Source organism: Bactrocera tryoni, chromosome 2, assembly GCF_016617805.1.
Source record: "Bactrocera tryoni isolate S06 chromosome 2, CSIRO_BtryS06_freeze2, whole genome shotgun sequence".
Taxonomy (NCBI): Eukaryota; Metazoa; Arthropoda; class Insecta; order Diptera; family Tephritidae; genus Bactrocera; species Bactrocera tryoni.
The window spans coordinates 8,727,201-8,749,852 of NC_052500.1; the positions used below are offsets into that span (position 1 = coordinate 8,727,201).

Consider the following 22,652-nt stretch of genomic DNA (forward strand, 5'->3'; position numbering starts at 1 on the left):
GACTTTTTCACCCTATTTGAAGTATTTATGAGTCTTTGGAATGCTCTAAACTTCTTTTAGCTTTAGTTTGAGTTAGTAAAATATATTGCCACTTTAGCAAGATGGATACAAGTATAAACTCAGGAATCTAAAGGAGCACCAGATGCACTAATATCTATCCTATTTTTCTATATAATAGCTGTAGGGGTATTAGTGGTTCCGACAGTTGTGTCTGAAGATCATACCCAACTATGTCGCTGATATGGTTAGAGCTGCTTAGGTAGATCAGTAGGTAGAGTGACTTTCTGATGACGCACCTATATCTTTAGAAGACCTATTGTGAAACTACTAGAACTAAAATCCCCTCAATACATTGCTTCCTCTCTGACCAATCCCCTACGTTTGATGAAGTTCATCAGTACGAATGTTCTTAATTATGCAATTTCCGAAATGTAGTCAAGAAACTCTATACCAATAGTTCCGATGACATTCCTATAAAATGCCTTATATTGATTTGAGCGCCTAATTTTGCTGAAAGGACACCACCACCCAAATCTACCTCCCTCCCAACATCCATTTTTTCACGCTTCTATGGAAGAGAATGCAGAGTTGAAAAGCTTCGGTATTGGGCAAAAACGGTTAGTAAGTTCCCGTTTAGAATTCTCCCCATTATGTAGAGGTGACTAATAGAAAGGATTCCCTAAGTCTAATAGCTGACTTTGTTGCAAGTTAATTATGGAAGTAAGCTGTGCTGTTAAGCGCTCGTTAATTGTTAAGAACCCTCTGCCGTGTTTTTGTATTCTGAGCCGAGAAGTGATTCTCCTTTCTGTTGTCTACCGGACCCATTGCCTCTTTGGTAGTTGTGTTTGTTGTTTTGTCGCTTCAACCAGCCCAAGTTTCAAATCCTGATTTGTAACCTTTTTATTAATCATACAAGGTGCGTTCCAAAGTAAACAGGACTTTAAAAAAACAAACAGAACAAATGTTTTTTTCGGCAAAATCAATTTATTTTATTGAAAATAGTCTCCTTCTGCTTCAATACAGCTTTCTGCACGGTGCAAAAGCATGTCAAACGAGTATTTTAGCTCGTTAGCCGGTATGGACGCCAGTATGCCGGTGCAAGCCTTTTGAATGGCCTCTACGTCAGCATGCCTTTCATGGGCAAATCCATTTTTCAAGGTCTTCTGTGTGCCTCTGAAGAAGTGGCCGATAAGACAAAAGTTAATGCATCTTCCTCAATTTAGTCTCCACCATAGCGGGGCTAAAAGATGACAATCTACGCATACTAGATATAATGCATACAATGACTTTTGTAGAAGCTGCCATGAGATAGAGGAAAAGGAGTCTGCAAAGGATCTTCCATGCAAAATAATCGCAACTATCTGTTAGGGATTTCTTGACGATGCTTTAAAAGTTGCACAAACAAAACTTTCCCTACTGATGAACTTCTTTAGAAGTGGTTCAGACAGGAGGCTATAGGACAAGGGATATTAGTCTCGGTGCTGCCACAATGAGCCTCCGAAAGGTCTAAGGGGGTAGTCAGAAGGCCACTAAATCTTCCCACCTAGCTTCCAGCTCTTTTACGCCGGAATGTTCTATCATTTTTTCATTCTCTTATTTCTCTCTCCCTTTACTGCGCTTATTTTAACACTGCTTTTGTTGGTAGCTTTAATGGTATGGCATACTAGAGTATCATTTACATTTCATAAGCGAATTTTAAAGCAATTTTAATTTTGTAACTTTTTTAAAATCAATTTTTTTCCATATTTTTCTTTTTATTTAATAAGTTTTTCTCCTATTTTAAAATTGCCTCACTATATTTTCGCCGTTTTCATTTAAAAACTGTAACTGCACTTAACCTCACTATCCATTAGTTATCAATTTGATTTTAATTTACAACGCCATTAAATATGCATTTCCTTTTTCATTTGGATGGTGTGCACAAGCCTCAATTTATTTGCGCATTTTCCACATTTCATGACACATTTTAATATTTTATTATTTGCATTAATGCGCGGGCGCATGATACCCGGCAAGCGCTGATAGTCAGCAACACAACGTGAGCAATGAGTGAGCGACTGACTGCCTGACTGAGTGGCGGTATTTTTGTTTGCTGTCTCAATTAAGTAATATTGATTTTATTAAAATTTAATTAAAATGCACGACAGCTCACACGAAAGCCTCTACTTTTGCATGCGAACAGTGGCGCATTTGCCGGCCGTTAGTAAGTAAAAATAACACAAGAATTCACTATAAATATATGTATTGTATGTATATAGAAATTATGACATAACTACACGCCACATTCCGCTAAGTGCGCGCGCTTGTCGGCCAGCTGGTATCCTTGTTGTCGCAGGACATGCGTGTTTACGCAAAATTAGCACTGCGATTTTGTTCACAATGTTGTAAAGAATGCTTCATTAACTGATTTCGATCTCAATTGTGTGAGTCGTGAAAATTTATCACAAGCGAACGTCCGAACGAACGAACCAACTTGTTAAAAGCTTTACAACGCATCACGTGACTGCTGAAATTAAATGTTTTTTGCTTGTTTTTTTTTGTTTTTTTTTTTTTAGCTTTTATATCGAAACTACAACTAAAGGCTTTGACTGCGCGAACAACGAAGTCACATAACTGTAAAGTATTGATGACTCAGGCAGACGGTTGGTGGTGCTGTGCGCCTGCTCTGCTGAAGTTGCAACTTCCGTGCGGCAAAAACGTACAAATAATTACAAATTGGATGACGAATGAATTTTAATTGCTGACACAGAAACTCGGCAAATAACCGCGGGCCAAAGATGGCAATGACCAGCAAACGCGGGGGCTTGCAGTATAGGCGCGCTACCTCTACAAAGCGTATGCCTGGCGCGTTACCCGAGCAATGCAGTTGGAACTCGAATACTTGTTGCCCACAATAAGTAGCCTGTTGGAGACTTTTTTGTGGAATATTTGTTGTATAATGGTGGCCGGAATGCGACGACTGTATAATTAATATTTAATGGACCATAGACCCAACTGTATTCATTAGGTTTCTTATATTTAAAGCGAATTAAAAAAGTATCGCAGGCTGTGGCGGAATTTTCAGACAGCTTGTGGTGATATAGTTGCAAAAAGTTTCAATGATGACTTGCAAATAGGATAATAGAAGGAGGAACAATAACAACCGACTTTATTCTCGGTAAGCATTATCAAGCAAATGCTTACTTGTGAGCGTTTTACTCAAATTAATTTTTTTTCCACAAATATTTTTTTTAAATTTGTGTAATGGTTCGCTAACAATGTGTAATTTGGTGTGATTGACAGGTCAGCCAAAGAATACATTATTCTTTTCTTTTCTAAAATATGATTAATGACATTCTGGCGGTGGCATCAAGCTTTCTTAAGAAGTAGCGGTTACCAAAGAATGAGCATACAGTAAGAAAAAACAATCACAGCATCAACTCATCCTAAACGGATTTTGCACATCATGAAAAATAATTAAAATTTAATATTTTTGTAAAGAATTATATACATGGCTTTCACTTTTCATTAAAAGAGAAAGCTTAAAATACAACAATTTCGAAAAATTATAGACTTTTGTTTTTATTTAAGAAATAACGGTAAAAATTTAGTCCTAATATTAAATTTTAGTATTCTAATAACCGTTTGAGAAGTAGACATTTCTTTGGGATGAAATTAATGAAATATAAATATAACGCCTAAAGACATGCAATGATAAATAAAGTCCTGAAATGAAAAAAGAAGAGGTCAAGATGCAGTCATATTAGTTTATTTGTTCAGCTCAAGTTTGTTCGGTTAATGTGTCCAATTCTTTGTCGAACATCCCTCAAACCCATATTTTTCTGAAAGAAGTATCAACAATAACTAATATAATGGAATTTACGGATCCTGAGCACATTAAAAAGGTCTATAGGACCACGACTAAGAAGATTTCTGAAAGAAAAATAATTTTTCTCATCCATAACAAAGTTCAGACACACTACACTTATGCTATCTTCATTAATTTTGGGTCTGATCACCATTTCTCCCTTAATTACCATCATATCTTAAGTAATATTGATGCTACAAAGCATTTCCAATATCTAAGCCCATGTCTAACATCTTAAATTCACCCCCTGCCACTCGAAATCTCATAAAGTTTGATAAGAATAACATATGCTATCTAAATTTATTACATCTTTTCGCATTTAATCGCTCATGAGAGCGAACATGTGACGACGCCATTGCGTTAAATGACTCTGCACTAACTCCAGCATTTGACCTATTTTTGCCCGACTCACGTTCACAAAGTCACGTTCTTTTCATCGAACTCTTTTTGCATTCTAGATAACATTTCGAATGCATGTGTGACTAGAAGCAGAGAAAAAAGATTCTGCATATCATTTCTCGTTTCTCATACTCGTACATACTCGAATGTAAGTATATTCCTCTTTCATACATGTGATGGAGCAAAGTCATTTGATAGCGACACCACGGAAGTGATAGCAGCATAATGATATGCGAGAAAGAGATCAGCTCTCAGTGGATGCAGTGTGGTTGTTTGATATGGAATATTTTAGAATATAAATTTAAAAATTTATTTTCTTTTACTGAATTGATGAGATTTAAGCGGACCCGTCATTTCAGTTTACAATGTAAATAACTCGGAAGAGAAAGAGAACTGTAGCGCCTAACTAAATAGTTTCACATTAATCTGGGTATTTAGGTCTCTCGGATATTTATGAGTACTTAATAATATATATTTTTTACTCTGCGTTATGAAAGTATAAGGTATTACAGTCCTTACTTTAGAAGAAAACCGCAAAAAATTGGACCCAACATACTTGTATAAGTGTACGTTCTAGACAGTCTTTTCGCATTTAATAACTGGTATATGCAAACAAGGAACAAGGACTCATTTTGAACTGTGAACCGCATGCAATTGATTATTTCTTCGAATTTTTGGTAAACCTAACATTTTATCAACATATTGTTAGACACCATGGCAGCGAATATAGTTATTAAGGATTTTTGAACCCAAAAAATCAATATTTTTAGAATACTACCCCAGAAAACTAGCTGTTTTTTGACTCTTTTCCTTGGATTGATGATCATACCGACGAGACTTCGCTTAAAATTATATGATCGGAGTTATGAAGATGACAATAATTTTGAAATATAATTTGATAATTTAATTTTTATACTCTCGCAACAATGTTGCTAAGGAGAGTATTATAGTTTTGTTCACATAACGGTTGTTTGTAAGTGCTAAGACTAAAAGAGTCAGATATAGGGTTATATATACCAAAGTGATCAGGGTGACGCGTAGAGTTGAAATCCGGATGTCTGTCTGTCCGTGCAAGCTGTAGCTTGAGTAAAAATTGAGATATCATGATGAAACTTGGTGCACGTATTTCTTGTCTCCATAAGAAGGTTAAGTTCGAAGATGGGCAAAATCGGCCCACTGCCACGCCCACAAAATGACGAAAACCGAAAACCTATAAAGTGTCATAACTAAGGCATAAATAAAGATATTAAAGTGAAATTTGGCACAAAGGATCGCATAAGGGAGGGGCATATTTGGACGTAATTTTTTTGGAAAAGTGGGCGTGGCCCCGCCTCCTACTAAGTTTTTTGTACATATCTCGGAAACTACTATAGCTATGTCAACCAAACTCTACAGATTCGTTTCCTTCAGGTATTTCCATATACAGTTCAAAAATGGAAGAAATCGGATAATAACCACGCCCACCTCCCATACAAATGTTATGTTGAAAATCACTAAAAGTGCGTTAACCGACTAACAAAAAACGTCAGAAACACTAAATTTTACGGAAAGAGTGGCAGAAAGAAGCTGCACCCAGACTTTTTTAAAATTTGAAAATGGGCGTGGCGTCGCCCACTTATGGACCTAAAACCATATCTCAGGAGCTACTAGACCGATTTCAATGAAATTCGGTATATTATATTTTCTTAACACCCTGATGACGTGTACGAAATGGGGGTGAAATCGGTTCACAACCACGCCTTCTTCCAATATAACGCTATTTTGAATTCCATCTGATGCCTTCTCTGTATAATATATACATTAGGAACCAATGATGATAGCGGAATAAAACTTTACACAAATACGGTATTTGAAAAATATGTAAATGAAATATGCAACGTGAAATTATAGCGTGACGTATAATGAAATCTCGATTATCACTTTATCATGCGAGGGTATAAAATGTTCGGTGACACCCGAACTTAGCCCTTCCTTACTTGTTTAATATAATTTTTATATTAGCTTTCAAAACCTATATATACTTTTGGCAAAACAAGATCTCAGTTTTTCACTATTCATCAAAATTGTTTGATATACCATGGTTGAGAAATAAAGAATCCATCGTGTGGTTGAATGAAATATGCAACGTGAAATTATAGCGTCCAGGTTAAAAAAAATAAACCACACACTTTGAAAAGGCCGATATTGGATCATTATAGCATATACAAGTAGCTACCTTATAAATTGACTGATCAAAACCAAGTTCTTGTGAGGAAAACTTTTTTGACGATACTACTACGAGATAAAAATTGTAAAACTTTGGTCATAATTGTAATATTCTTAACTTATTCTTCATAGTCTATGTTGTTCTCCTCAAAGTAATCCTCCTTGGCCCTAATACAACTGTGCCAAAGTTTCTTCCAGTCCTCAAAGCAGTTATTAAAGTCAACTTCCGGAATAGCCTTCAATCCGCGTAGCGATTCACGTATAATGCCTTCAATTGACTCAAATCGGTTTCCCTGGAGTGGTCATTTGAGCTTGCTATATAGCCCAAAGTCGCACAAAGCTAAATCAGGCGAATACGGTAGTTGCAGCACGATATTGGTTGAAAATTTCGCGCACAACTCACGAAGAATCTAGCCGACTAACCATTTGTTCCAGGTCGTAAGCATAGCTTCAAGTCTCATGGCCAGTAATAATATGTTTCATGACATCCTGGTAGTCGGAAAGCATTGTTTCACAGACGTTAACGCAACGCTGTTTGTCGAAAAATTTTAGTGATTTTGGAACCAATCGTGCTTTCACTTTTCTAAGGTCTAAATGATCTGTCAACATGATTTTTATTGCTCCTTCCGATATTCCATTAATGCCAGTAAGATCTCTGATAGTTAATCGTCGAATCGCAAGTACCGATTTTTTTATTTTATTGACGTATTGATCAGAAGTTGGTGTTGATGGCCGTCGGGGACGTGGTTTATCGTTAACGCGTTCTCCGACCTCTTTGAATAATTAGTATGTAGCTATCAAAAAGACTTGTTTACGACAAACAATTATAACCGATGACCTTTTTCAACATTCTGAAGAATTTGGCAACAGAAATTTGAACCCGCAGACGAAATTTTATGGAGCTTTTTGCTGAATAATTTCATTCATCGCAAACACTAATTATTATTTTGATGTGAAATTTGACATAGATATCACCGACAGTCACACAAACTTAGAAACAAATATTTCGACAAATGGGTTTCACGGGAACTTTGAATTAAAAAGTCTTACTATTTATTGCCCACAGCAGTAGAATATTGCCTATGGCAATAAGTAATCATCGAACATGTTGCTGAGATCGGATTGCTATAGCATATAGTTGCTATACGAACTGATCAATCAAAATCAATATAAAGATTTTTTACGCACTTCTAGCATATAACAAGTATGCCTGTGAATAGTGTTATAGCTGCAACTGAAGTAAATACATTTTAGATATTCTTTATATCACCTGTTCGACAGACATTTTCCTACCACGATATATAAGTATATTTGTATATACCATCTTTTAATCTACTTAATTTTCCTTAAAAATTGCCATTACTTATGCATACATACATACATATATAGTATGTCGGCTGTACACGGCTATATCTGCGTAAGCTGTTTTTACGCCAATAAAGAAGAAGAAGACATACATGCAGGCGCCACAAAAATGAACTTGCCATACAGATTAACTCCGAACGCTGTGATTCTCTGAAAAACCCGCTATAATATTTGTTCTGCTACTTTGCTTATTTGTATTCAGCGCCTTTGGCTATGCTTCTCAACTTTACCTATGTACTTGTATACATGTATGTATATACATATATATATAACTGTAAGCTTAATGAATTAAGCTTTTAATTTTTATTGATGTAACTTTATTAAAAATATTACGTGCCGACGCATAATTATGAGACGGAAAATTTGGGCAGCAAAATGGTAGAAAAATAACATAACATACACATACATGTAGACAAGCAGAGGTATACACTTGTAAGATACATACTCTCATGCACAAAAGTAAGCATTTCCTTGTGTCCATGTGTCAACCGCCAACAAATAAAACGCACACACACATGCAAATGTATGTATGTATGTATAGTCGTGAGTGTCCACTTTCACATAAAAATATTCAGCGCACACAAAGAATGATAAAGGCTGACGCCAATACAGGCACACACACACCAACACATACAACATGCCGATATCAACATGTATATATATGTGTGTGTGTGTAGGTGTTTGTGGACACCTGCACTTGCCAATAATACAGCGACCACAATACAAGTATTCATTCATTTAGCCCGAAGCGTGGCGTGAACGCTGGCAAATGAGACGCCACCGCCGCAAAAGGACATCAACAATATTTTGATTAAGTTAATTAAGCAATTTTATTTGATGTGCGCAACATGGTGTGCGACAAAGGCAACATGACGACAGTGGCGCTGACAAGATGCAGCGGGCGGGGCCGGACACAGAGGCAGCGGGAGCGGCAGTGGCGGAGACAGAATGTGGCAGTGAAAACATGCGCGAGCATAAAGGCAGCAGCTGCAACAGGAACAGCAACAGCAACAACAAATACAAAAACAACAACAAAAATAACAGCAGCAACAAAAGCAACAAAAACAACGGCAATTAAAGCAGTAATGACAATAAGAGCAACAATATCGTATAGGTCAGCTCACACACACATCACACATATTTATTTGCATGTGTATATGTCAATGTGTGAGTGCGTTGCATCCTTTTGCCGTTGCCAATTGTTTTCACAGCTGTACTTTCCGCTACAACAGCAACAGCAACGTAAATTTCCTCGTTTGTGTCTGTTGCTGATGATAAAAGCAACAACAGCAATAACAACTAGCCAACATTTTACATAAATATCGCGTTTATTGTGCAAACACCGTTGTTATCCTCATTATCATGGCCACACGCTGTGCGCTGTGCGAAAATAGTGTTGTTGTTTTTACCACACAGTGGGCAGTTTTATGCGGAAGTTTATTCAGCAAGCACCTGGGAATGTTGGAAATTGTTGCGCACAGGCACAGGTGTAATTGTGTGAATAAATAGGAACTAGAAATAAAAAGGGCTACTGCAAACCGCTTAAATTAGTGTTGAAGCGTGAATAGCTTAGTTAATTAATGCAAATATAGAGAAAATATTATAAAGAAACCCATTTATAGGTACAGTTATCTCATCTCGTATTGCTAAAAAACACCTTTCTTGAAATTTAATGAGTTTCGGCACGCATGAATCGACATATTCGGAGTTATTTCAACATTTTCTTTCACAGAAATTTTTTCTCTACTTCCATCAAGAGTCTGTAGCATATGATGCCTCACATAAGAGATTGGCCATTATTTGAACGAATATCCAACAAGTTCTTACACTTTTGCTTCCCCGGTAGATGTTATTCCACATATTTGTGGCTCGAGCAAACATTTTTGAATATTTTGAGGGTACCTACAAGTAATTTAAATCACAGGTTTTATGTTCACCACCACGATACCCAATATTTCGCTTGAAATTTTGTGTTTCTGCTGAAACCACTCATAAGGAATCGTTTAAAATGTAGAAAAATTCTTTTAAGAAGTTTACTTTATAACGAACACAAATATTTTAGTAGCTCAAGACATTATGAAATTGCATGAAATTATCGAAAAATTGGTTGCTTTTGTTCTTCCACCGCTGTTAATGACGAATATATCATAAAATTTAAAGAATCACAACATTTTGGTTAATGTTTGAAGCGAATACCACAAAAACCAATAATCGGCTGAAGACAACTTCGACTTAGAAGCTGATTTTTCCAGTCCGTGTCAAATTTGATCAGATGGAAAAGGCTGCTTAATTTTCCTTTTGCAGGCCTAAAAGGTACCGCGATTATAAATATCATATGATTTTTGTATAAATATTACATTTTTCTTGTGCTACCTTTATGTCCTCCACTTTATGTATGGCCTAATAAAAATAGAATATTCACAAATTCGACCAGGTTAGATAATTTTTGGAAGCAAAACAGTCATAGTGGGTTAAAACCAAAAGTAAGAGAAAAATCAAATAACAAACATGAAAGGAAAACTAATTTTTTAGCGATCTGAGGACAAAAAGTAAAAAGGAAAGGTTCATGTTTTAAAACAAAAATATGTTTGGTAATTCCATTTAAAAACTTTCGAGAGATATGAAATTTTATAACGTATAGTATAATCAACTAAACGCAGCCTACATTGAGGCACATGCATATAGTTTATGGTACAAAAGCTGCTATGAAAGAGAATTTTTCACTAATAATACTTTCTAATACTAATAACTGCTGCTTTAGTATGCTTCTATAATGTAGCTTATATTAGGTTGTCAAAAAAGTCTTGCGGTATTTTCGCTAGTTGGCGCTGAAAGCGCGTAGTTCTAGTCTTTTTCGTCGCATCGGGTCAAGCTATACCTTTTTGGAAAGCTCATTTCACGCGCTAACACCCGTTTGATTGATTGTCGTTTCTTTTAAGTCGTTCGTGAGTTATAGCGTCGCAAACATGGAGCAAAATAAAGAGAAAATACGGCATATTTTACAGTACTACTACGATAAAGGCAAAAATGCATCTCAAGCCGCCAATAAAATTTGTGCAGTTTATGGACCCGATACAGTTTCCATTTCCACCGCACAACGATGGTTTCAACGTTTTCGTTCTGGTGTAGAGGTGGTCGAAGATGCGCCACGCTCCGGAAGGCCTGTCGTCGAAAATTGCGATAAAATCGCTGAATTGGTCGAAAGAGACCGGCATAGTAGCAGCCGTAGCATCGGTCAAGAGCTGGGCATGAGTCATCAAAAATTCATTTCAATTTCAATAAAAAAAAAAAAAAAATCAATAAAAATACCGCAAGACTTTTTTGACAACCCATTATTTAACTTTACCTCTATCTTTTCTAAAATTTTTTGATATCTACTCCTTAACACTTTGAATCTCTCCAAAGAAATTTGTTTCTTTTTTCGAAATAACTTGCATCAGCCTTGTTATTTAAGCAAATATTTTAAAAACTTATGCTACCTTTGTATTCTTTTCACATTCCCTTCCTCATATATGTATATACTTTTACTTTGATCTGCAAGAGTTCTTTCTTTCGACATTCGAAGTGATATGGAATTGATAGCCGCTCGAGATTACAATCGAGTCTCAAGTGAATATCTTGCAGCAACTGACACGGTCACTGTGACTTTAGTGCAAGTATACATACACACATGTAAGTTTTTTGCTCACAAAGGAATATAAAATTCCTCCCTACATATGTTTCAGAGCTATTTGTTTTGATATTTCGCAGAAAAAGTAGCCAAGCGCAGGCAAGCAGAAAAAAACTTTACAAAAAGTAAATGCGTGAGGCCGACTGTATCAAATATTCACATACGCCTGCTCTTAGCAAGGTACAGAAACTATAATATACACACACATGTTTGTATGTAAATATGTACATATACATCCATACAAACCCACATCCATAATCAATGAATGATAAACCCACCGTGCATGCCACATCACGGCTCAGCAGATTTGACTGGCACTGCAATTGAATTTCAATATAAACCGCCACCCTGCCAACAAAAACACACACAACAACACACTTGTGCCGGTTTATCGGCACACAGCGTTGCTTGTGTGTGGCGCGCCGTTTGTTTTGTTGATTGCGGTGAGCACGCAGCTGGCATACAAGCGTCTACGCATCCATATATTCGAAGACACACACGAATCAAATGTGCTGGGGACTTACTTGTATAAGAATTTACTCCATAGACATTGTATTTGTATACATATGTGTGTTTGTAAGCGTGTCTACTTCATCTATTCAGACTCAGTTTAATGTTCGTACGCTTGTGCTCTTATTGATGTCGAGGTCCGCATTTGCGCCGATTCCGCTTGGTTGTCCTCATTTCCATTGCATATTTCGCGGCGTTTATGCGCATTTACTATTTGTGAATTTTCTGCTTAAGTGAAGCATGTCACGACACAAATTCCTTGTCATTTATATGCGAAGGAGTTGATTTAGGAGAGAGGCATATTTTTACCAAATTTTTTGTTAACAAAAAATGATTTTTTTCCGATATCTGATCAATATAAAGAAAGAAAAAAACAATTTTTATACAAAAATTCTTTTTGGGATATAAGAAGGTAATTTTGCCACAAATTTTGAGAAAGAAAACAAAGTTTTGTGCACAGTTAAATAAAAAAATAGTTTAATAAAAAAGCAAAAAAATAAGGTTTTTGAGTTTTTCACATACATTTTTTAGCTTATGTGAAAAAGTTGTGTGAACAAAAATTATAGATATTTTCATTACTTACAACTTTGCCATATAACTTTTTTTCTTGGGACCCATAGTTTGAGAGCACGATAAACCGTTTTCATCCCATAAAAATTAAACAAACTGATGACACGATAAACATTTGACGCCATTGTATGAGTTGTCATTATGCCTTGTTTAATACATTATTGGAATGCGCCTAATTGTAGACAACGTTTAGCATACAGAACTGTATATTTTAAAATGTTCTACTGTTTTATAAAAACTAAACTGAAATTATTATTTTTAAGCTTAATGAAACAGTAACAAATCAAACCTAAAAGTAAAAACTAAAAACTACATAATTAAAAGCATTTTTTTGTTTAAATAAAAATATTCTTCGGAATTCTTATTTCAATTTTAAGATGAAAACTTTTAGCTGAAAATCAAAGTATTATCTAAATATCAATTAAATAATCTGAAAATCAATTAAATTGTCATTCACAGCAGCTTGTTTATAACAAAGTACAAGAATGCGCCTAAAGGTAGGCAACGTTAGCAAACAAGGTCATAAATTAAACAATTTTCTTGCGTTTTCTAAGATTTTAGGTGTTATTGACTGGAGTTCTTAATAGATGCATGAAAAACGATTATTGTTAACGGGTTACGGCGATTTTGACATCGGCTTTTTTTTTTTGAATATTATGATATGTATAGAATATTTTCCCAAGGTCTCAAGGCAATAGCAATAAAAGTTTAGAAGATGGCACTTTTGAGAGAGCGGTCCGTCAGACTAAACCAGTTGGCTACTTCCATCTGTGATGATTAAAAATCATACCTAAAATCATACTATTCTGCTTGCAACTTTGCCAAAAATGCTTTCTTTTTCAAATTCATCGATTAATCTGGACCTATTCTCATGTACTGCAATTTAAATTTTTGTTTTTTTTATGAATCCTTTGTCTGTTACGTTGACCACCACGAGGAGAAATTTCTTTAGTGGCTCTATTTCAAAAAAAAAAAAAAATATTATAAAATTTAACGACATATTATTCAAATGAGAGAACTTATTTTTTTGTTATTGCTTTGCTTGAAGCTTTCTTATATAATAAAATCTTTATAACTTTTCATTGCAACCTTAATTCATCACTTTCAATGTATGTAAAGTTTTCGGTCCTTTTTTTCTAAGATTGTGGGAGCTCAAAGCTTTCCGTAATATCCTCTACTTGGTATTCATAATGCTGTTTTTTTTGTATATGTATGTATACGTACATATTTTTATAGATAGAGACTGGCTTTACACATATGCATATTTGAATGTATATGTGTATAGGTATTTACATTGGCGAATATGGCAGGCGCTATAGCTTGTAAACTGTGCTCAATTGAATAATATCCTGTCATTTGGTTGTCTGATCCGTTGTTTTATCATGGCGAACAATCTAAATGCCTCAACGCATAACACACACACACACAAACAAGCATACATACGAGCATGTGTATTTATAAGCTTTGGATACAATGGAGCGTATAAACGGCCATTGGCGCAGCGTGGACAAGCTACACACAAATACACATATGCTTTCACAATGCAAGCAATCGTGCCACAATGCACAAAGGCACAGTTGGTCAAATATATCAGTAAATATAACGGTCAACTAGTGGGAAAAATACGTTACAGTGCACAAAAAATACCTGGCAGCATGTTATAATACATATATACTTATGTATATATATATGTGTTTGTATATACTTGTACTATATATGTATATGCATAAGCAAATAGTGAATGAAGCCAGCGCAAGCCAGGACTAAAAGCGAATAATAACTGTATATTGCGAAAGTAACTGCTGCTGAGGTACGTTTGGATGATATTTACGTGTTATAATAAAGTTTCATCTCTCGCTGTTCATTAGTTTTGTTAAAATATTATTTAATATTTTGAACGCGTCGACTTAACTAATCAAAACTCGTTCAAAATTAATGAGCTATCAAATGCTTTTCAAAATATGTAATTTTAAGAGTGTTTTAAATCAACTAGTTGCGGACTAGTTTTGTAAGGACTAGTCCTTTATAAGATTTTTTTTAATGTTCTTGTGACCATTTATGGAAACTACTATAACATATGTATGTATGTATGTTTTTTACTGGTTTCAAAGTACCTAGTTATGAACTACCTTTTCGAAATCCTCTCGCTAGTCATTCGATAGACTATTCAAATACTAATATTATCAACTGATTTTTTAAGATATAATTTTTAATTACTTCCAAAGTAACCAGTTGCGGAGTAGGTTCGTTAGAACTAGTCTTTGTTTTATTTAATTTTTTTTATTCATAAGAATATTTAGTTACTTAAATATATATTCCTCAACTGGTTTTGAAATAACTATTTATGAACTAGTTTTGAAAAACACTTGTTATTCGGATTTCAAGCCAAATTTTTCAAACTTTTATTCTTTGAAACTGATTTCAAGCTAACTGGTGTAGCACTATCAAAAGAACTAACTACAAGCAAACTGGTTTAGTACTATTTCTGTCTATTTCTTAAAGGAACTGCCAATTCGATAGACTAAACAATTTTATAAAATTGTACATATACTAAGTTATTGAAAAGTATTTTAAACTTATCTTAAAGTAACTAGTTATGAACTATTTCCGAACAACTCGTAATTCGATAAAATATTTGAATTTTAAGACATTTTACATACTAACTTCCCATTTCTTATTGTTTTATATAATTTGTTGCAAATTTCTAGCTAACTGGTTTAGAACTATTTTCAAAATAACTAATAATTCATTAAATAATTAAATTTTTAAAAATTCTTCCTTGCAATTTAGGTACTCAAATAAATATTTTAATTTCAAACCAACTAGTTTCTAACTACTCTCAAAGGAACTAGTAATTCAATGGATTATATAATTTTAAACATTTTACATATTCTGTATTGCAATTTAGTTACTACAATAAATATATGAAACCGACCTCAAAGTAACTAGTTGCAGACCACTTTCGAAAAAACTAGTTCTTCTTATTTCTTTTTTTTAATTTTTAAACTAACATCAGATAATAATTTCTACCAAAAGAATTAGTTGACCTTTAAAAATAATGTGAATAATGTTACCAAGTATGAAAATTATTACCGATGCTCCTGCAGGGTACTATCGGTATGAGTAACAGCGTTGTAAAATAAACAAGCTCTGCGCGGATATGCGCGATTTTACGCTGGAGTATAAATAAATCCTGCAACGGTCATAAAATAAGAGGACACGAGTATGCATACCTACACATCCACATATGTATGTGCTGCATAAAAAATAAGCGGCAGCAATATAAATACATGCACACACACATCACACTCTTTACATGCTTGTGCACGCCAGCGGAAGCTATTGCTGATTTTTGCCGATTTTATTGGCATTTTACGGCTGCCGCTGCAATTTCCCTTTTGTTTCTGCCACCGCCATGCTTTTGTTTGCCCATTTGAGCACACAGCGCCTGGGTATATGCAACAATTGCGGCAATTTTACGCGCAATGTTATCTGCTGCCTTAGTTTTTTTCCTTGTTTTCCTTTTATTTACGTGAAATACTACAGTTAGTAGCGCGTTTTGTGTGCGAAATTTTAAATGTGGTAATTTTTAAATAAATAAACATTTTTTCGCGCCCTCGCTTTACGCCTCAGTACGCTTGCCGCACAGCAGCGCAGTGCGAGAACGTGTTGTAAATGTTTGCCGGATATGCGCGCTTTCATTATGAAAACGCCAACAAACACATACACACACGCATTTATGGCTTATTCATACACTCATTTATTTATGCATTTAATTCATTCAATTACACATTTCAGGCAATTGGCTGAGCATGGAATTGTAAAATGAATTAGCCACCGGCTGCGCATTTTGGACGTTTTTTTCGAAGCTCAAGCGCTTAACGCTTGCGAAACGGCACTTTTTTCAGCGTTTAATCAGGGGATTTATTTGCATTTAAATGGGCTCATACGCACACTTAAGTACATATATATATACAATTACATTTATGCATTTCACGCATACACACACCCCAACAAACATTTTGTAATATAAATGTAAAGCAAACGCGCAAAACACTTTGTCGCTGTTGTGCGTGCGCTTGTATTTTCGTGCAAATTGCTTGTCCATTTGTTGGGTCGCATCTAACAGCATATGAATTATTCATTTCACCATTGAGGCAATTATCATTTACATATCTGAATGCTAAATTTCATGCGCCGTGCAAGGTAGTCGGCCCCTCATGCGCGCGCTCTCTCTCTCTCTCTCCACACTATACCACGCTTCAGCGCCCGCTATCCGAACCTAGCATGCATAGGTGCTCGTCAGTCAAGCGACCGTGTGCACAGACACATAGAATTCCTTTCCCTTTGCTAGGATTTTCGTTATTTTTTGCTTGAGCGCCTAAATGTATGCTTCACTCAAGGGCATACCGAAAGGCTACCTTTAAAACTATCGAAATTATTGTGCCGGCCCCCACAATTTGGCAGATTTTATGGAATTTTATGTACATGCATGTACATATTTAGCTTTTATTATTTATAACTTAGCCTAAGCATAAAGCTTGCCCAATTTCTCTCTCTTCCATTTTCTTATACATTTTCCACATATCAAGCACACTGCCATGTGGCTGCAGTTCATATCGTTGACCGCCTAGCCTGCAGTCAAAAGGGCATAAATTCTGTTTGCCCACGTTTTCCCCGAGTCCTGCATATTGATTACAATTTCATGCGAGCGCCAGCACAGCTAGGCAAGAAATCGATATCGGTGTAGACTACAATTTCTTGTTGCTTTCTGGGAAAATCGTCGTATATTTTGGCAAGCAGTTGGTTGCCAAATTTTTGTTTATTTCCGTTGTTGTTTTTAACTTCGACTTTCCTTTTTGAGTTGCATTTATTACAGTCGCTGCCTGTTAACCCAAATTCTCAGCGGCGGCCATGCTCTGAGTAAATTACGAGCATTGGATTTAAGGTGAACACGTAGTGCATTTTTAGACATTAAAGGTGATATGTTTCAGTGAGTGGCTGGTGTTAGGTATAATAGTATAAATATGAGAAATTTTTGCTACTGTTGTGATGATAATGGTAGTCTATCTTATCAGCAAAGCCTTAATAGACTGTGAAATATGTTCCCCATTTGAATGTGGGTTTAATCCTGAATCTTATTCACGATTATAGTAGTAGAGGACCAGGTATTTAAAGATTTTGGTTCAATTTTTCAGTAGTTCGTACTGCAGTTTGGAGGATTTATTTGCATTTTAACTAAAAAAGAAAAAAATCGATCATTTTTTCATATTCGTTCCTCTTTAACTAATACAAGTATATCTTCACTTAAAAAGCAAGATAACGCAACATCACTTTTCGCAGGTTTACAGGCGATCAAAAATCCACAAACCACTCATAAAACAACAAAACAAAAAACAACAAAGTCTGGGTTTTGGTTATGAAATGGTTATAAGTTGGATATATATTGGTTATATCTGAGAGCGGAAGCTTGAAATGTTACGATATTACATACATATATGATATGTTGTAGTGAATCGTAAGCAATAAAAAACTAAATTTTGATTTTATTATGATACTTTTTTTTTGCATTTTATTAAAACATATTTAAAATAGAGAATTAAGAGCTATTAATTGCTCGCACAAAACTTAGTATTCTGTAAGAATGCCTTTATTATTATTGACTTGTCTTATCAATAAAGAAATTTTGTTTTGGTTTTTATATTTGTGATTAACTAACAGTCTTAGTTTTAACACTTATTCCTAATCAACGAAAACCAAGTAGTTTGCCTCATTCATTCCGGCTATCAGTTTTCAATACTACAATTCGGTTAAACTATCTGATTTGTATTACCAAAAAAGTAATTAATTAACTTAGGCTACTATAATCCATTACTTTCTGACTAAAACATTTAATGGAGCATCTTCTTCGAAAATATTAAATATTAACTCCATTTTCTAGGTGGAACCAATTTGCATTACAGAAAATATAACATAAACATGTATTTATGAAAAGTTCTGTGAACTCAAAATTTTGTACTTCCAACTATGTCAGTCCAAAGGAAGAAAGATAGTAGATGATACATATTGTAGGCTAAAGCACCAAAACCTGTGATGGTATCATTAGAAAGGCATTATTTGAAAAATAATAGTCACTTGCATGAGAGTAGGTTCTCGATTTTACACTCTTATATGTTTAGAGATAATATTCATACATATTTAGAAGAAGAAGAGGCTGACCACTTTCAGCTATTTTTGAAGCAGTGTTACCTCTTATGCAAGATTTCTTGTCAAATAAGTCGAGAAGTTATATAAATTTAAAATATTGTTTTAAGCATTTAAGAAGACAGAGAAACGATTATTATTAATATCTATATACAGGAAACACCTTTAGTACAGTAATCTCTTAACTAATAAAAATTTGTAATCTCTATATTCCAATGATTTAACTAGTTCGATTGCACATGCAATCACAGCTCGAGTAAAAAATACCTGAATAACCTACAACCGAACCTTATCAATTCTTCATGCCCAGCTGATCATTTTGACATAAGTATGAAGCGCACATGATATAAACTTAGAAATCAGTAATGAATCTCTTCTAGAAGAACAAAATTAGTTTAGACCAAGTCATGATCAAAACTGAACCGGACTAGACAATTTAAACTGCGCGTGCGAACTGAACTTGTAAAAAATATTGCACAAGTGTCTATAGGGATTCTACTATATTCCAAACATAAGCAATTCAGCAACACAAAGCATTCAGTGGGGGTCGGAAATTTGTGTCAAGCGAGAGATATAACGGAGTATCTCAACATCATTTATGCAACGACTCGACATATTTTGATTAAAGTTTTGGGTTTGAATCTTTTGCAAAAAACTACGCCGGGCGGAGGTCACAAAAGAGATGCGTGAAAAAATGGAAAAAATAAATTATTACAGTCCGGGTCAAATTTGATCAGACGGATTATGGTTTGTTGGACTGAAAAATATGTAGAAATTTACTTGTATCCGTTATTTATGGCAAAAAAGTGGACTTTTCTAAAACAAAACCCCAGTGCCTATGGGTGATCTTTTACCAAAAATTCGTTGAAGGAATGAGACGGAAAATGAAATTTGAGTTCTTTCATTATAATAGTACTATATATCCGTATGACAAAAATGTGTTTATTCGAGTCAATACTGTCCTTATATTATATATTTATATATTTGTTTTGTTGGTTCTAGCTCTTTAAGCAACGGCAGCATTTTAGGCCAGTGAAGAATTAATGCAAGTGATAAAATGTGAAAAAATTCAATATATAATTGGTTGAAACCCTTTGGAAAAGAAGCAGAAATAAAAGGAAAAATAATTAACGTGCGATCTGAGGTCGAGAAGCAAAAGGGAAGGGCATGGTTAAATTTTTAATGATTAAAATGGTTTAGCTCGATTTCTGACAAAACCAGGAGACCTATAGAGAAATGTTATATGCCAGAACTGTAGGTAATAAAAGGATCTAACACCTTTGTATGAACACATTTTTCTCATAACTTCTAAAATTGTTTGAAAAATTCAGTCAACCAAGTTTTTAGGTTCTTCATTTCAACTTGCAAAACAAATTTTCTTCATATACGAAATTTTGAGTAAATTTTCCTTCTTATGTTCCAAAAACGCTGTTTTTTTAAGTAGAAATATATCTTTTTTCTTTGAAAATTTTTGATATTCTAAGACAATATAGTTTTATTATTTACTTACTTTTTATCTTACTCTGTGAGATAATAATTGTGTTATTATTTTTCATTTAATAAATAAATAAATAAATACATTTGCTTTGCTGGTTTTAGCTCTTAAAGCAACGGAAGCATTTTGAAAAATTAGGTTTTTTTTAATACTAAGTCGAAATAAAAAAAACCTAATTTTCAAACAAGAATTCTCACGTCAAAATATCACATTTATCTGAAAAGTTAGAAAACCTTCTGTTTGATAAAATGTCTACTCTTTGTTTGTATAAAATATGTATATATGACACTACTCTGGAAACGTCTGTTCTAACATTCTGAACCTTTTGGCACCAGAAATTTGTTTTCCAATATGAAATTTAATGGACCTACTTTGCTGAATAATTTTACTCATCGTAAAAATCGCCGAATGCACTTTATGTACTGCAGAGAGACAAGCGTATACTAAACACTAAAGATTATTTTAATGTGACATTTGGCAGAGATGTCACTGACAGTCATACCAACGTAAAAAAGCATATTTTGACGAATGGGTTTTCGCGCGAAATGTAAATTAAAAAGTTTTACTACTTATTGCCCACAATAGCAAATAAATTTTCACAGGATATGTAAGATGTCAGATTTCAGAGCTGGCTCTACGAAATATCAAGTATATGAAATAAAAAATCAGCTTCGCAGCATTTAGTGGTTTCTTACTTCCTAAATGAAAATTGGAATGTGATAGTTTTCAGCTTGCCTACTGATGTTTACATTACCTGAAATTGCCACGCTTCATTTTTGTCTACAAAGCTTCTATATTTTTCGACATATAAATGCGCTACCTGACCTACTGAACCAACATTTATTAGACTATATCGTAAATACTCTGCACTTAAACAAAGCCTTACATGAAAAAATGTATGAAAGGCAGTACCGTTAAAAGCAAAAGTTCCGTTCTGTTCATTGGTCACGTACTAAACATTAAACACAATCATATTACGTGTCTATTGCCGCCTGTTGAGGCAATTTTATCAACGTGTGCCTGGCAAGGACCAGGCCTGAGAGCCAGCAGGAGCCTAAATGGGTATGAAGGTATGTAAATGTATACATATAGCGGTAATCTACATAGTATTATGCCGTTCTACTTAAGTAGATAGCGGCACATTTAAGGTTAGAGGCACACAAATACACACACACAAGCATCCGCCACACTTTATCACACGCTTATCGCCTGAAACAAGCGTCCGGAAAAGTTGGACTTTTACATTTATATGGCTTACAGCTCGCCTATAACAATGCCGTTATTTATGTGCTGTGTTGTAACAACTTCAAACTAATAAATTTATTGCACTTCAACGCAAGCACAAAAAGTTTAAATGAGCTTTGTGTTGTTGGTGCGGGTTTGTGTACAATTCTTTTTTGTATTTTTCTTTCTTGTTGTTTATTTGTTTTTGTTTTGGGTTTTAGCTACATTTTCGTTGCTGTTTGTTTGGCAACTTAAAGTTGTATAAATTTTTTGCTGTTTTCTTTCTTTTAAGATTTTTGTTTGTTTTTTCTTTTTAATATTTTTGGAGGTTTTTTCTTCTACCTTTTTATTGTCTATTTTTTTGAGGTTCTTTCATATACTTTCTTATTGTCTTTTGCATATATTTTTTTATTTCATTTTTTTTAAATTGTTTTTTTGTTTTTTTCTTGTCGCTTACCTTGTGCATGTGACCATTTGAGCAGAAAAAATATGACGAAGACAAATCGTATATCCATGTGTTGACTGGCGTTTGTGCGCCGCGTCGTCCAGAACTTGCCACTGCTTAGCAGGTGGCTGAAGAGGCCAAGCAGTAGCATTTTATTTGCAGGGTTGTCAATTTTTGTATTTTTAATTTATTACTTTTGCTGCGCCTAACAATGTTTGTGGCTCAAAGTCAACTTTAAATTAATTTTATTGTGTTTATTTCGTTGTTTTTTGGTGCCAACTTTGCAAAAAACATTTTCGAGACTTAAATGTTTGGATTTTTGGTTACATTTATGTTTTCGTAAATATTTAGTTATGTTGTGTATGCATGAAAATGCCATTATAATGAAGCATTTAATTATTTTTTGCTTCAATTATGCATATCTGGTTTGTATTTAAGTCAAAATGAACTTTAAAATTAGTTTATGTATAAATAATTTTGTTTGAAAATTTCGTTTAGCGCACATTTTCAAAAAATTTAAAGCACTTGATAGACATTTTTTACAAATTTTGTATTTTTATTAAGTTTACGTAAAACTTTTTTGATTATATTAAATTTGATGTATTTTTGCATTTCGTCGTAGAATTGTACAACACACGCTAAGCCACCAAGATCTGTATATTTTACAACTACATTTTTTATTTTTATTTTTGAATATATTTAATACAAAAAATACTCA

At 34.4% G+C, this 22,652-nt stretch overlaps 1 protein-coding gene across 1 annotated transcript in view; it reads right to left on the reverse strand.

Annotated features, from left to right (window-relative positions):
* Positions 1-22,278, reverse strand: part of LOC120767848 (roundabout homolog 2) — a 174,106-nt gene extending 151,828 nt beyond the window's left edge. Inside the window, exon 1 of the mRNA XM_040094147.1 lies at positions 21,947-22,278. Coding sequence (XP_039950081.1) covers positions 21,947-22,085 — 139 coding nt within the window. The 5' untranslated portion in view covers positions 22,086-22,278. The remainder of the gene's footprint in view (positions 1-21,946) is intronic.
* Positions 22,279-22,652: the final 374 nt, after the last annotated feature.